Genomic DNA, 14,829 nt, shown 5'->3' on the forward strand with positions numbered 1-14,829 from the left:
TAAACCTTCTGAAGATTGGCTCTTCTGATCTTGTCTGGTGAGCTTAGGAAGGAAAAAAGATGCAAACTTCTGGCCTCAATGTTGTCTCTTCTAATCATGGAAAGCAATAGAGTTAGTCAGAAAAAGTTATGGGCTAGGGAGACCTGACTTGTCAGATGCAAAACCTCTTATGACAAAAACCTTACTTAATGATTTGTAAAGTGTCTCTTCACATCTATGTCATTTGGTGATATTAGGATGATAAACTGTTCCATCCTATAAACTGATGTAGTTGTATATTGGCTTTATATTCTTTTATCTGTAAAATGGCGATTTAATTCCTGCTTCCAAAAACTGTGTTGTTGTTGTTGTTGTTGTTGTTGTTGTTGTTTTGAGAAATGTTAATCTCCTTGAGTCCCAATTTTCTCTTCTGTTGAGTAAAGCGAATGCTTACCTCTTAGGATTGTTGAAAGAATTAAGTGGAGTAACAAATGTAAAAATACCTTGCAGAATGCCTGCTACATAGTAGGCACTTAAAAAAATGTTTGCCAAACCTCTTTTGCAGGCATGTTGAGAATCAGATTAGGTAATTACCGTGAATGTCCAACAAAAAGCAATGTACTACATAAATGCAAGATGTCATTACTTGTATTAGCCAGGAAGTGCGGGAGTGGGTAGGAGTGGAGGAGGCAGCCTCTGGTTGCTGGCCAGACTATCAGGAGGGCCTTCTTACCTGATAAGGTTAGAGAAAAGTAGGGGGAGGCACTGACTGGGGGAACAAGGCAGCAGAGAGAGATGTCCAGAAGTATCCAGTTACTTTTCCCTGGGCCCCAGCCTCAAAATGCTGCTGAAACCCAAAGCGCAAAAGGACTCGGCCAATGTATTTGGTCATTTTCCTAGGTTCTTCCTAGGATGGGAGGAAATGGCATTGGTGCTCTTAAGGGAGAAAGAGATAGGAGTGACAGTTGTGAAGAGATATTATATACAAGGATTTTTTAAAAAGCAGCTGGTCTGATTACCAGCTTAAATTGGTTTCATAGGTGTATTCTGTTTCATGTTTTGTGCCAAGGTTCATGGTCATGTATGCTGTAGTGCCTGCTCCATCTCTGGAATTTGCTTCCTATTAGGAAAGGACTTTGCCTCAGGAGCTGGAGCATGCTGGGCTTTGGTGCCATGACCCATCTGAGTCACATGACCCATCTGAGACACTGGGCCCTGGAGGCCCTGACCTCTAGGGCCACACATCCTGGGCTCTGTTGTTAAAAACCTTGTTTTCTGTGTTTTAGGCTCCCAGAACCCTGGCCGAAGTTCACCTCCCCCTGGCTATGTGCCTGAGCGGCAGCAGCACATTGCTCGGCAAGGGTCCTACACCAGCATTAACAGTGAAGGGGAGTTCATCCCAGAGACCAGCGAGCAGTGTGTGAGTATGGGGGGCTTGGGTGTACCCATGGCCTGTGTCAGACCAAGGTTATAACTGGGGGTTTTCAGTGGTGCATACCTAAGGGACTTGAACCCCATCCAATAGCTCTTTTGTAAACCAGTCCTGCCTAAATATGGAGTATTCCTTTCTAGGGGCCAAATAATCAATTCCTACTAAGGACCTAGCCTCCTTTGTGGTGGGTGATCACTTAACAAACTTTCCCTCTGGTCCTCTTGCAGAATACCACTCTGCTATTTCGTACTTCCTTACAACTACCTATCTTCATTTCATATGACCAATTCTAAACTGACAGGTTGTTTTTTATTGGCTATATTTTAGTTTTGCTATTTTTTGATGAAAGGTGAGGAGTAAACCATATCCATATTACACTGTAGGATTGGATAGGTGACCTTTTATGATGGTAGACAGCTGTATTAGCTACCTATTACTACATAACAAATGACCACAAACTTAGAGGCTTAAAATGCTACACATTTACTGTTTTACAGTTTCCCTGGGTCAGGAGTCCAAGCATGACTTAGCTGGGTCCTCCACTCAAGGTCGCATAAGGCCACAATCAAGGTGTCAGCCAGGCTGTATTCCTTTCTTGAGCTTTGGGTTTCCTCCAAGCTCATGTGGTTATTTAAAGAATCATTCCTTGTGGTTGTCCGACTGAGGTCCCTGTTTTCTTGCTGTATGTCACCTAGCAAGGGGCTGCTCTCAGTTCCTTGTCACATGGCCCTCTCACAACATGGCAGCTTCTTCAAGGCCACCCGGAAAATCTGTTGCTCCAGTCTTCAAAGATGGAGTCTTATGTAATATAACATAACCATGGGAATGAATACTCTATCCTCTTCTTTTGGCTAGAAACAAGTCGTAGGTTGTACTTGCACTCAAGGGGAGGGTGACTCATCACGACTCATTGGGGGGATAACCTTAGGGTGTGTCACCACAATGGCTCACCCATTTTTTTTTTTTTTCCTTTTTGAGACCGGCAGCACCGCGCTCAGCCAGTGAGCGCTGTGAGCGCACCGGTCATCCCTATATAGGATCCAAACCCGCGGCGGGAGCGCTTCTGCGCTCCCAGTGCCGCACTCTCCCGAGTGCGCCACGGGCTCGGCCCAATGGCTCACCCGTTTTAATGGCTGGCTTTTTACCCACTGGCTTACTTGATGAAAATGGCGACTTGCCTTACTGAACTCAGCAAGGGTGAGATCTCTGGTTTCATTCTGATCTTTTCAATGAGCTTGCTTTGATTGCAGAGAGAAAGGTCTGCTCATGTAAATTTCTGGGATTTGGTCTTGAGGAGGAGAAATTTCTTAAGGGTAAAATATCTAACAGCAGGGCCAGCACCGTCACATGGGTGATTTTACAAAAAACTGATTCTTGTAACTTTTCTCTCATTATTCAAATTATATAGGCAATGAGAAGCCCTTTACACTCTTATTCTCCCTTCTCTGTTCCTGCCGTCCAGATAAATTCAGGTTTGGAACAGCAACCTGAAGTGCCTTTAGTTGCATATTCCCTTCTTGGGCATTTTACTGACTGTCCTTTCTGGTTTCTCTAACTGGAGCACTTCTGAACAGCAGTTCTTCAAGAGGAGACTTAGGTGTAAAATCCCAGAGATTGCAAATGAAGTCAATTGCCTTTGGTCTTTATCCCTCCCTATGGTCCTGTACCCCAGCCATTTCACCTTTTTACTTTACCTGCCTGGTCCTGGAAGTCATGGGAGAATTTGACTCCTAGTGAAGACAGACTTTTAGGAAGAGGCCAAGGAAGGTGGCAGCTGGGAATTGCCAAGGTCCTCCCCTAGTGCCTGTCTCTTTAGCTGAAGAGAATTGCTCCTGGTAACATGCTGTCCAAGATAAATCCTCTTACCAGGGACCAAAAAAACCATAGTATGTAGTGAAAGAATATTACACTGGGGCTTTCTTGAAGAGTGAAACTAAGATGTTTATTTTGTTCTTTCTTTAATCAGATTAAAGATCAAATAATTGCATCTATTTGCTGATTTTTAGAATGAACAAAGCATGATTCATGTTAATTTTTTTGACTTGATTTTTTTTTTTCCTGGTCAATTCCTCCTCCTGAATTACACACACACACACACACACACACACACACACACACACACACACACTTTTAAAATTTATTTTATTTATTGAATCAAAATCGATTATACATATTTTGGGAGTTGAACATTGAAATATGTTGATCAAATCAATATTACTAGCATATATATTGTTACAAATCGTAATTATTCTTTATGCCCCTTGTCCAATCTCTTCCTTTCCCCCATTCCCTCCCCCTCCCCCCTGTAATTACCCTAGATTTCTTCTCTCCTTCTGAAAGAATAATGGTTACTCTGTTAATTTGTTGCCTAGATGATCTGTCTAATGCTGAGAGGTGTGATCGGGTCCCCCAATATTATCATAGAGCAGATGCTTCTTCTGTCACTCTGAAATGGGCTTTGTGGAAAGAGACATCCTCTTCTTTTCTTGTGTCTGCTGGTGACTCTCCTTGTGTGAATGCACTCCAGTGGTTGGCAGACCATCTGCGTGGTGGTTGTGGTGTCTAGTCGCTTTTGTGGCAGCCATGGTTATTGTGGAGGCTGCAGTGGGCCACCCACATGGGGGTGCTGTTTTTGGTATGCTCCTTGGCACTGGCAGTATGCCTGGTTGTGGGGTGTGCCTGGTCCCCTTCTCCATGCCTCAGGTCACCGGGTGAGGCCCAAGGAGCTGACTCAGTGTGCCTGATTGGGGGAGGTGGAGTACAGTCCCCTCCTCCGTGCCCCAGGTCCCTGGGCGGGCCCTGAGGCGCTGGTGTGGTGTGCCTGGTTGTGGGAAGGCGGTCCAGTCCCTTTCTCCATGCCCCAAGTCCCTGGGCGGGCCCCGAGGCACTGGCACAGTGTGCCTGGTTGTGGGAGAGAGGTCCAGTCCCCTTCTCCATGCCCTGGGTCCGCAGGTAGGCCCTGAGGCAATGGCGTGGTGTGCCTGGTTGTGGGAGAGAGGTCTGGTCCCCTTGTCCATGCCTCGGGTCACTGGGTGGGTCATGAGGCACTGGCCTGGTGTGCCTGGTTGTGGGAGAGAGGTCCGGTCCCATTCTCCATGCTTTGGAACCCTGGGTGGGCCCTGAGGCCCTGGCGCGTTGTGCCTGGTTGTGGGAGAGAGGTCAGGTCCCCTTCTCCATGCCTCGGGTTATGCTAGTGCAATGTGACTTCCTTCACTTTCCCTTTGACTTCTCCCCCCCCCCTTGACTTCTGCAGCACTATCATAAAGATGGTCAGTTTTTACAAAAGCATTCACAAGACTCAGCAATTTTTCCCAAGACCTCTCTTGAAACTTCAGTATTCTTCCTACTTCATCATACCTGCCATGTTGTTATACTTGTCCATTTTCTCTTTTTCTTCTAACTGGCCTGACTGCCAAATATGCACTTGATGGTTTGGGAGCATTTTTTTTCCATGTTGGTTTCATCCACTTTGGGATATTGTGTATCCTCAGCAACAATTGCTGTTTTACTTTGTAATTAATTTGCCTTGATTAGCAGATCTTTTTTGTTTTTTAAAAAGATGACCAGTAAGGGGATCTTAACCCTTGACTTTGTGTTGTCAGCTCCACGCTCTTCAAGTGAGCCAACCAGCCATCCCTATATAGGGATCTGAACCTGTGGCCTTGGTGTTGTCAGCACCACACTCTCCCAAGTGAGCCACAAGCTGGCCCCTAGCAGATCTTTTTAAATCACATATGACAGTATAACTTAAAGCATTTGAAATTATGGGTGGGGATGGACCGTACTATTAAGTAAAGAAGATATTTGAGTTGGAAACTAATTTTATGAAAGTTATCAATGAGTTTTCATAATTTGGGGGGGGGGGGCAGCTGACCATATGGGGATCCAAACCCTTGAACTTGGTGTTATAACACCCATACTCCAACTGGCTGAGCCAACTGGCCAACCCCAGATTTTTATAATTCTAATACTTTGCTTCCCTATGTAATTTTTTTTAATTGACAGATAATAATTGTACATATCTATGGGATACAAAGTGATATTTTCATACATGTATACATTGTATAATGATCAAATCAGAGTAATTAGCATATCCATTACCTCAAACGTCTACCATTTCTTTGTGGTGGGAACATACAAAATCCTCTCTTCCAGCTATTTCTCTATGTAATGTTTAACTTTGGAACTCAGATAATGAATTCTGTGAAATTGGAGACCCCACACCCACCCCTACCACTGTACAGAGAAAATGAAAGAGAAAACCTTCAGGAGATTAGTTGGAGTAAAGGCTGTTTTGCAGGCTTTTTGTTACTATATTTGACCAGGGGCCAGATAAATATTTTAATTTATATAGATACCTATTAACTTCGCATCAGAACCAGAAACTGGGAAATTTTTGTTCTGGCATCACCTGTGCACTAACTGGTTTTATGACTTTAGACAAGTCTCTTAATTTTTCAAGATTTGTAATGCTTGTCTGTGAAATGAGGCAATACTTGTCTTTGTAAATTGTAAATTATGGAGTGTAAACAGAAGTATTAAGGTCCCACCCAAACTCACTGGAATCCTTTCCAGGGTAGTACCATCTCCAGTGCCAGGCTCTGATGTTAATGAGCCAAGAAAATGCCAACAAGAGAAGCAGCATCTCTGCTTTGCCATCCTGGCACAGCTCCTTGGGATGCCAGCCAAGCATTTTTCTCCTTCCTGGAAACTTCCCTTTCAAACTGAGGAGGAGAATGTACCTTACTATCCATTCTTCCTGCTGCATGGCAAGAGAAAGGGCACTTTGATATTTTGACCAAAAGGACCATTTGCTGGCACAGACTGGGTCATAAAGCCCAGGTCACCTGGCTGGGACTTGGGCTAGGGCTGAAGTTTTATTGTGTGACTTGCCCTTACAGGTGCTGGATCCCCTGAGCAGTGCTGAAAATTCCTTGTCGGGAAGCTGCCAATCCTTGGAGAGGTCAGCAGACAGGTATGGGACTGGGGGTGGTTTGGGAGTTAATGTGTAGGCATTTTTGGAACTGATAGGCTGAGGAAGTAGAGTTAGCTAGTGTGTGTCTCTGATTGAGACATTGGTCTACTTGGCCCAGGTAAAAACATCATGCTTCTAGGAAAGCCCTTTCCTTAATTTTCCAAGTGCCATGAGAATGCTATGTTTACATGATTAAATGAATGTAATAGTAGCTCATTAAATAGCAGCTCATTTATTAAGTGCTTGCTGTGTTGTTCTAAGTGTTTTACATGTTTTGACTTTCCACATAATATATTCTGCTCTTGTAGTTTTGGCCTCAGTGCTGTGTTCTGAACTGAGAAGCAGTGGACCATCAAGTTTTGGGGGAAAAACTGAATTCTCATCCATGGGTTTACTTTCATTTTTTTTCTCCAAGTGTTTCTGGTAGAATAAGAAACCGGGATTTAAAAATCAGAAAGCAAGATATCCAGACTGCCTAGCATGCCACACTGCCTGCTTGTGTGTGATCTTGTTCTTACACTTGGGAGCAAACAAGTGCTGTCCTTTACATACCAAACAGCTCTGTGGAGCTGACTCACCTGGTGGCAAGGGTCTGTTTGGAGCAGGCCTTGGCGCTGATCCTGTCACTCTCTCACCTCAATCTCATTAAGCTCAAGAGCACATTTGGTCATGTCTGGCTGGTCTTAGGGTTATGGTTGAGAGGTTATGGAGCAGATTTGGGGATTTCTTTTTCTGTAACTGTAATCAGTTTGTGTGACTGATTAATTGTTTATGTGGGTACTCGTCTTATAACCATAGCCAAATTTGTACTATGTCTTTTCTAACAGACTTGAACACTGGTGAGCACTGTCTTCCCTCTAGATATCATAGAATACAGTCATAGTTACTTGTTGGTTTCCAGTGTGTAGCCTTGTTTTGGGCTTGCTCTGCAACCAGGGGAGCAAGAAGGCACAGGTAAAAAAGTACCAGGAGGTGCTGCCATAGACAGAGGGCTCTGCTAGGAAAAGGGCTGACTCTGGCTTTGGACTATCTCTTAAGCTTGGAGGGGAAGGGAGGGGATGACTACAGAAGGTCAAGTAGTTGGGAAATAGGGGGCAGTCCGCCCCATCCCCCAAAGTCACCGCCTTGAGAATTTCTGACCTGTTGCCCTCTGAAAAGGCACTCACATACAAGGGAAAAGGCCATTCAGGTGGATGCTGGGAAAGATAGCTAAGTTTACCCACTTCTCTGTTCTCAGGTTTTTCTTCCATCCCTACAGTGCTTTGTTTTCTCTCTGGGAATGAAACCTAATGATCTGGACTTATTTCCTTGAGGCCACGTCTAACTTAAGCTCAGGGCTCTCATCTTCCTTTCATGGTATCTAGGAAAGGGCATGGGATCTGGAGCCAGATAAACCTAGATCTAGTCCCAGCTCCATCAACTTTTAGTTGAGTGGCTTCAGACAAATTCCTTAATCTCTCTGTTCCTCAGTTTCTCCATCTCTAAAATGGGATGGCGGGGCCGGCCCGGTGGCGCGCTGCTACAGTGCGCTGCTTGGGAGCGTGGCGGCGCTCCCGCCGAGGGTTCGGATCCCACATACAGACCGGTTCCCGCTCACTGGCTGAGCGAGGGGCGGGCGCAGCACCGAGGGTTGCGATCCCGTTGCCGGTCCCGGTCCGGTACGGGCGCGACACTGAGGGTTGCGGTCTGTTGCCGGACACGAAAAAAGACAAAAAGAAAAAAAAATAAAATAAAATAAAATGGGATGGCGGTGATTAGTCTGAAAGGAAGATGCCTGGTTTAGCAGCAAGAATGTAGACTTTGTAGTCACAGACCTGGATTTGAAGTCTGGCCCTGTTGCTTACTAGCTGTATCCTTGAGCAGGTAAATAGTAATGTTAATACCTAATCTGTAGGGTATCTGTGAGGACTAGAAATAGCATAGCAGCTGTGCAATAGTTGGTACCTGCTATTATAGTATTTTATTATATTTCCTACCTCACAGGGTTGGGAGGATTAAATGGGGAAAAGCTCACTTTGTGAAATAAATAAGAAAGCAGCAATCTGCAAACTACATTGTTGTTGCTATTTTTATTACTGCTTTGGGCAAAGACTCTTGCATCTGTTTACCTGTTACAGAGCTGGGAAGAAAGAGGGAAAGGGTTGTGCAGCCAGGGTGGAGTTCGGTAGAGCAGGAGAGATTTACCAATCAGGGTCCTGTCAAAGGGAGGGTAGAGAGGGGGCCGGCCCGGTGGCGCACTGGATAGTGCGCCGCTTGGGAAGCGCGGCGGCGCNTGGTCCGGTACGGGGGCGACACTGAGGGTTGCGATCCGTTGCCGGACACTGAAAAAAACAAAAAAAAAAAAAAAAGGGAGGGTAGAGAAAGCTGGAGGCTGGGCTCAGAAAAGGGCTGTTTCCCTCAAAATTTGCTTCCCAACACCTAACAATGCGGGAAGGAATTAGAAAGGGAGACCACTTGGATGCCCAGCCTTCTGTCCTGCTCTGCTGCTCTGGAAGTGTGCTGAGGTCTATTTTATGTTTTTTTGTTTTCTCTAGCCCATCCTTCCGGAAATCACGAATGTCTCGAGCCCAGAGCTTTCCAGATAACAGACAGGAGTACTCAGGTGTGTTCCACAGAGCCTGGATGGGCACTACAGGGTGTCTGGGTGGGGCTACAGATGGTTCTGCTTTTAACTGCTCCGAGTTGAGAAGTGAGGACTATAATGTAATTCTTGGGCCTGTTGCCCTGAGGTCTGAGACCACCTGAGGGTTTAAGTGGCTCACTCATGTTGACCTGACCGTGATTCTCCTGTCTTACTCAGACCGGGAAACTCAGCTCTATGACAAAGGGGTCAAAGGTGGAACCTACCCCCGGCGCTACCATGTATCTATGCACCACAAGGACTACAATGATGGTGAGTGTACCTCCATGCTGCCCCCTGGAGGCTGCTTTGTTAAAGGACATGCTTAAAGCTCTACCTTGGAAAAGCCACCACAAGGGGGTTGGCCCTGGCCCTCCAGACACTGTGTTTTCCTGTTTCTGAGGAATTATGCCCTAGACTAGAGGCAGGGGAGACAGGAGGAAAAAAAAGAGGGTCGTATTTGTAGACCAAGATGCTGCCACTGGGAATTCTGTCCTTTGTCTGAGTCCGTGGCATACTCCAGGGGCACCACCTCTCCACCACCCTCTCTTGCCGTGTAGCAGCAGATGGAGCCTCTTCAGAGGGGTTAAGAGTAGGATCACAAGGAAAATGGAGTCTTCAGCTATGGATTGGCATTGGGGATGATTTGGGACCCAAGGGCCAGCCCTGTTCCTCCTTCCCTTTGGCCAGGGCCCCCTGAAGCAGGCTACTTTTTAATTTCTGATTTTGTCGTGATTCTTGGGGTGCTTGGGACAGCAGCCTTTCTGGCTTGAGTCAGCTGGGAGGGCAGATAGGATGACCTAGAGCTGGTGTTATCTGTCACATCTACTGAGGATCTGTTTTCCACATTCAGCCTTGTGGCCAGGGGTCTGACTTGTTCTACTCTGGCCCCTGCACCCTTTCAGGCAGAAGAACATTTCCCCGAATACGGCGTCATCAAGGCAACCTGTTCACTCTGGTGCCTTCCAGCCGCTCCCTGAGCACAAATGGCGAGAACATGGGTCTGGCAGTGCAATACCTGGACCCCCGTGGGCGCCTGAGGAGTGCAGACAGCGAGAATGCCCTCTCTGTGCAGGAAAGGAGCGTGCCAACCAAGTGTGAGGAGTCATCACTGGCTAGGAAAGGCTTCCCAGAGGGTTGCTCAGACAAGCTGCAAGGGTGGGAAGACAGCCAGGCCCCTGGGCTCTTAGGCTCAGCAGTCAGTTGCTCTGGCCCATCCTCACCACACTGGAAAAGCCTTGGAGTAGGCAGCAGATCCCCCCCAGGACCTTAAGCCTTACTTCACTATTGTGACAAGCCATTTCTCCTCTCTGTTCTTCAGTTTTTCCATGTTTAAACTGAAGAGCCCTGCCACAATCCCTGCCATATTAAAATATTTAGGGGCTTTGGAAGTAAAGGTATTTGATCAATGCAAATGAGCATTTAACCATGACTTTAGCTAGTCTTCTGTTTCTCAGGACTCTAATCTTAGGTCTGATTGACCAGGGTACTGAGCTTGCTCTAGATTGGGGTGGAGATGCTGCACTGAGATGGGATGGTGCTGGGTGAGGGGGAACCTGAGCCAGAGGCCTCATTATAGGGTTTCTGGAGAATGAGGCAGGGTATTAATAAATAACGTACATGAAGTAATCCTCCTTCCCTCTGTCCTTTAGCTCCTAGTGCCCCCATCAATTGGCGCCGGGGCAAGCTCTTGGGCCAGGGTGCCTTCGGCAGGGTCTATTTGTGCTATGACGTGGACACGGGACGTGAACTTGCTTCTAAGCAGGTCCAATTTGACCCAGACAGTCCTGAGACAAGCAAGGTACTGCCTTTCCCATGGTCTGACTTACAGTTCCCCCTTTTCAACAAAAATGCCTGACTTAATGCACAAAGTAAAGTAATTGCTTGAGATGCTACAGGTTGCTTCCCCCGTCATTCTTCCTCCTAAGTTCCCTTGCTGTCCACCCTGGCTCTGGCCATGGGGTGAAGGGACTGTGGTCCAAAGAGCACCAAGCATCTGGGGGAGGGATTGGGTATGAGGAACAGAGTCAGTGCCAAAGTCCCAAGCAGTCCAAACTGAGAGTGATGACCAGTGCCACAAAGAGCACTCCCTGCCCCCCTCCAACCCCCACCCAAATAAACAGACACCTCTCCCCAGCCTTTGGCCCAGAAGGAGCCATGGAGCTCACTCATTTGGTCCAGTTCTAAAGGAGGAAATTTATGGCCTCTCTTTGGAGTTCAGCTTTGGATGTGGCCTACGCTTCAATTTTGAGTGGACAGATACAGCAGTTGCCTTAGCTATGTACCCACAATCCCTTCTCCCACCTCTCTGTCTACCTTTTTCCAGTCATGGGAGTGCCACCATCCCAAGGGCTGCCCAGTATTGTGGCCAAGGGCCAGACAGTTGAGAGCCCCCCTTTTCTCCAGCCGAAGTTCCCGAGGCAGACCCCTGTGAGGCTACTGACTAGGGCAAGCTGAGCTGATGCAAGGTGGGCAGAACTGGAGTCCTGAGAGCTGAGGTGACCACTCACTCCTCCCCTAGGAGGTGAGTGCTCTGGAATGTGAGATCCAGTTGCTCAAGAACTTGCAGCATGAGCGCATTGTGCAGTACTACGGCTGTCTGCGGGACCGTGCTGAGAAGACTCTGACCATCTTCATGGAGTACATGCCAGGGGTATGTGCCCTTTGGATGCATGTGAGACATACACAAAAGAGGGCCTGACCTGGGGGCGGGGGCGGGGGCTGCAGGGGAGGGGTCGCTTTTGACATGGGTCTAACCACTTGAAGCTCCAAAGGCTCAAGGGAGCATCGTGAGGTGATAGCCCTCTTGGAGTCAGGAGGGCTGCAGTGATGGTGTGAGGTGAGAAATGTCCCAGGCCCAGCCCTAACCTGAGGCTTGCAGGGCTGGTCTTCTGTCCAGGAAATACAGCCTTTTCCTGCAGTAAGCAGACCTGCCTTCTCTTGCATTGGGGTCTAATGTTGCTTGAGGAAAGGACTGTTTCATACTCTTCTCCAAACTGCCCAGCAGCTCCTGGTAGTGTCCAGCACATTTTAAATGGGAATTGGATGAATCAGTCCTTTGTTGCAGTGCTGGGGGCTGGGAATAGCCCTGCCCCCCTCTACACCCTTTCCCTGAGGGGACTTCTTCTGACTCCTTGTGGTTGGTAGGGCTCGGTGAAGGACCAGTTGAAGGCCTACGGAGCTCTGACGGAGAGTGTGACCCGAAAGTACACCCGGCAGATCCTGGAGGGCATGTCCTACCTGCACAGCAACATGATTGTCCACCGGGACATCAAAGGTGAACAGGGTCAGGCTGTATGGAGTCTTCAACACCTGGGTTCAAGTCTACCATTTAGTGACCAATTACTTAACTACTAGTGGGCCAATCACTTAGCCATTCTGAAATTTCTGAAAAGTGGGACCCCTGTGCTTCCTTGGGGCATTGGTATAAAGATTGGTTGAGCAATTTGGGAAAATACCATAAAGTTCTCTGCGAATGTTTGCCATGGTGATGGTCATTTCGTACTGTAGATCTGAGGCTTCCCTTACGTAGACTGTTTGCTGTGTGCAGTTCATGTCTAATTCAGTGTAACCCCCGCCCTCCCCAGCAGGTCTTAGTGACCTGGGAAGGAAGGAAGAGGATAGTGGGATATGCAAGGGGGTCCAAGGTTGCAACCTGTGCTCTTTCGTGCCTCAGGAGCCAACATCCTCCGAGACTCTGCTGGGAATGTGAAGCTGGGGGACTTTGGGGCCAGCAAGCGCCTGCAGACCATTTGCATGTCAGGGACAGGCATGCGCTCGGTCACTGGCACACCCTACTGGATGAGCCCTGAGGTGATAAGCGGCGAGGGCTATGGAAGGAAGGCAGACGTGTGGTGAGTGGTAGCACATACAACAAAACGGGTTGTGTTTGAACCCCAAATGGCAAACTGCTTGTTAGTGCTGGGAATTTAGGCCACGGAAAATATTCCTCATGTTCGCTAAATTCCTTAAAGAAGTAGAATTCACTCAGAAGGCCTGGATCAGTCTCTAAACAAGAGCAGACATTTGTTCCTTCTAGTGCTTAGATGGCTTGCATCTGCTCTGCCTAAATTTGTGTGCATACTCTGAAAGGGCCCAGAAGTCGTGAGAGCTTCTCCCTTTGGAAAGTTATTGTGGTGGGCTAAATAGTGGTCCCTCAAAGATGTCCACATCCTAATCCCTGGAATCTGTAATTATTACCTTATATGACAGGAATCTAATTATTACCTTATATGGCAGAAGGGTCTTTGCAGATGTGATTCAGTTAAGGATTTTGAGATGGAGAGATTATCCTAGATTATCCTGGATTATCCAGGTAGGCCCAATATAATCACCAGGGTCCTTATAAAAGGGTCCTAATCACAAGGGAGGCAGGAGATTGGAGTGGGTAGTAGATGTGACAGTGAAAGCAAGAGGTTGGAGTAATGCGAGGAGGCTTTATTGCAAAAGCCAAGAAATGCAGGCAGCCTTTGGATGCTGGAAAAGGCAAAGAAATGGATTCTCCCCTCAGAGTCTCCAGAAGGAACTATCCCTGCTGATACCTTGACTTCAGCCTAGTGAAACTAATTTTAGACTTCTGACCTCCAGAACTGTAAGATAATAAATTTGTGTTGTTTTTATGCCACTAAATTTGTGGTAATTTTTACAGCAGTAGTAGGATGCTAATAACATTTTCTTGGTGGAGCTTTCTCTGTCAATGCTAAGTGGTTCTCTTTTCCCCAGTCTCAAGGAGTATTGGGGTGGGTGGTGATAAGCACCTTGATGAAGCCTATGTGGACAAGGGCCAAGAGTGCTTGGAAGCTTCTCCTGACTTTGGGGATCCAAGGGCTGTCAACCCTTAGCTTGTCCCATCCTGTGCCTCAGTACGTTCTGAGAAAGGCACCTCCTTTCACACGGTGTGCAGGCAGCTGGGAGCCCAGGGCTGGCCCAAGGGTGATGTGGAGTCCTCTCTCTTCAGGAGCCTGGGCTGCACTGTGGTGGAGATGCTAACAGAGAAACCACCTTGGGCAGAGTATGAAGCAATGGCTGCCATTTTCAAGATTGCCACCCAGCCCACCAATCCTCAGCTGCCCTCCCACATCTCTGAACATGGCCGGGACTTCCTGAGGCGCATTTTTGTGGAGGCTCGCCAGAGACCTTCAGCTGAGGAGCTGCTCACACACCACTTTGCACAGCTCGTGTACTGAGCTCTCAAGGTCATGCTGCTGCTGGCTGCCCCCTGTTACACCAGCAGGGGGCTGCTGCAGGGCTTAGCGAAGTTGCTGCTTCTCCCAGGCAAGGCTGTGGACCATGGAGCTGCAGTCCAGCCAGCGTCTGTATGTGCCCTTCCACCACTGGGGCTCAGAATCAGGATGGTTGTCTGCAGCCTCAAGGACTGGGAGCTCCCAGCATGTTAGACCCCAGAGCTCAGCGTGGAGGGGAAGGGGCTGGGAACAGTGTGCAAAGTGGCCATGGGCCCCACTCTTGGGGACATGTCCTGACACTGCAATCGGCGCCAAAGCCCAAAGGTTCTGGGTCATAGGACTGATGCCAGGGTATGAATAGTGTTATTTTCATTCAGAGTGTTATTTTGTTTCTCCTCTCAACGTCTGGAGACCACCAGGGTGTCTCTGAGATGGATGAGCCCACTCAAGCCTGGGGTAAAGCCCAGCATCCCCCAGCCAGTGGAAGGTAGAGGCCCGGGCTGCCCTCTCCCTTAAAACTCCAGGTCAGCTTTGCCAGTCCTTGTCCTTTACCAAAGATGAATGAAGCAAATGTTATGCTGCCTTATTCAGGGAAGGAGGAGCCTGTCCTGCCTGCCCACATGACCCCCCCCCCCCCCCC

The 14,829-nt window shown here is 47.8% G+C and overlaps 1 protein-coding gene across 1 annotated transcript in view; it reads left to right on the forward strand.

Annotated features, from left to right (window-relative positions):
• The window catches only part of MAP3K3 (mitogen-activated protein kinase kinase kinase 3), a 57,361-nt gene extending 42,950 nt beyond the window's left edge, over positions 1-14,411 (forward strand). Inside the window, exons 7-16 of the mRNA XM_008571141.1 lie at positions 1,266-1,399; positions 6,313-6,386; positions 8,921-8,988; positions 9,187-9,279; positions 9,912-10,103; positions 10,659-10,807; positions 11,528-11,659; positions 12,154-12,283; positions 12,683-12,860; positions 13,964-14,411. Coding sequence (XP_008569363.1) covers positions 1,266-1,399; positions 6,313-6,386; positions 8,921-8,988; positions 9,187-9,279; positions 9,912-10,103; positions 10,659-10,807; positions 11,528-11,659; positions 12,154-12,283; positions 12,683-12,860; positions 13,964-14,192 — 1,379 coding nt within the window. The 3' untranslated portion in view covers positions 14,193-14,411. The remainder of the gene's footprint in view (positions 1-1,265; positions 1,400-6,312; positions 6,387-8,920; positions 8,989-9,186; positions 9,280-9,911; positions 10,104-10,658; positions 10,808-11,527; positions 11,660-12,153; positions 12,284-12,682; positions 12,861-13,963) is intronic.
• The last annotated feature ends 418 nt before the right edge of the window (positions 14,412-14,829 follow it).

Source organism: Galeopterus variegatus, unplaced genomic scaffold, assembly GCF_000696425.1.
Source record: "Galeopterus variegatus unplaced genomic scaffold, G_variegatus-3.0.2 Scaffold663, whole genome shotgun sequence".
In the NCBI taxonomy this organism is placed as follows: domain Eukaryota; kingdom Metazoa; phylum Chordata; class Mammalia; order Dermoptera; family Cynocephalidae; genus Galeopterus; species Galeopterus variegatus.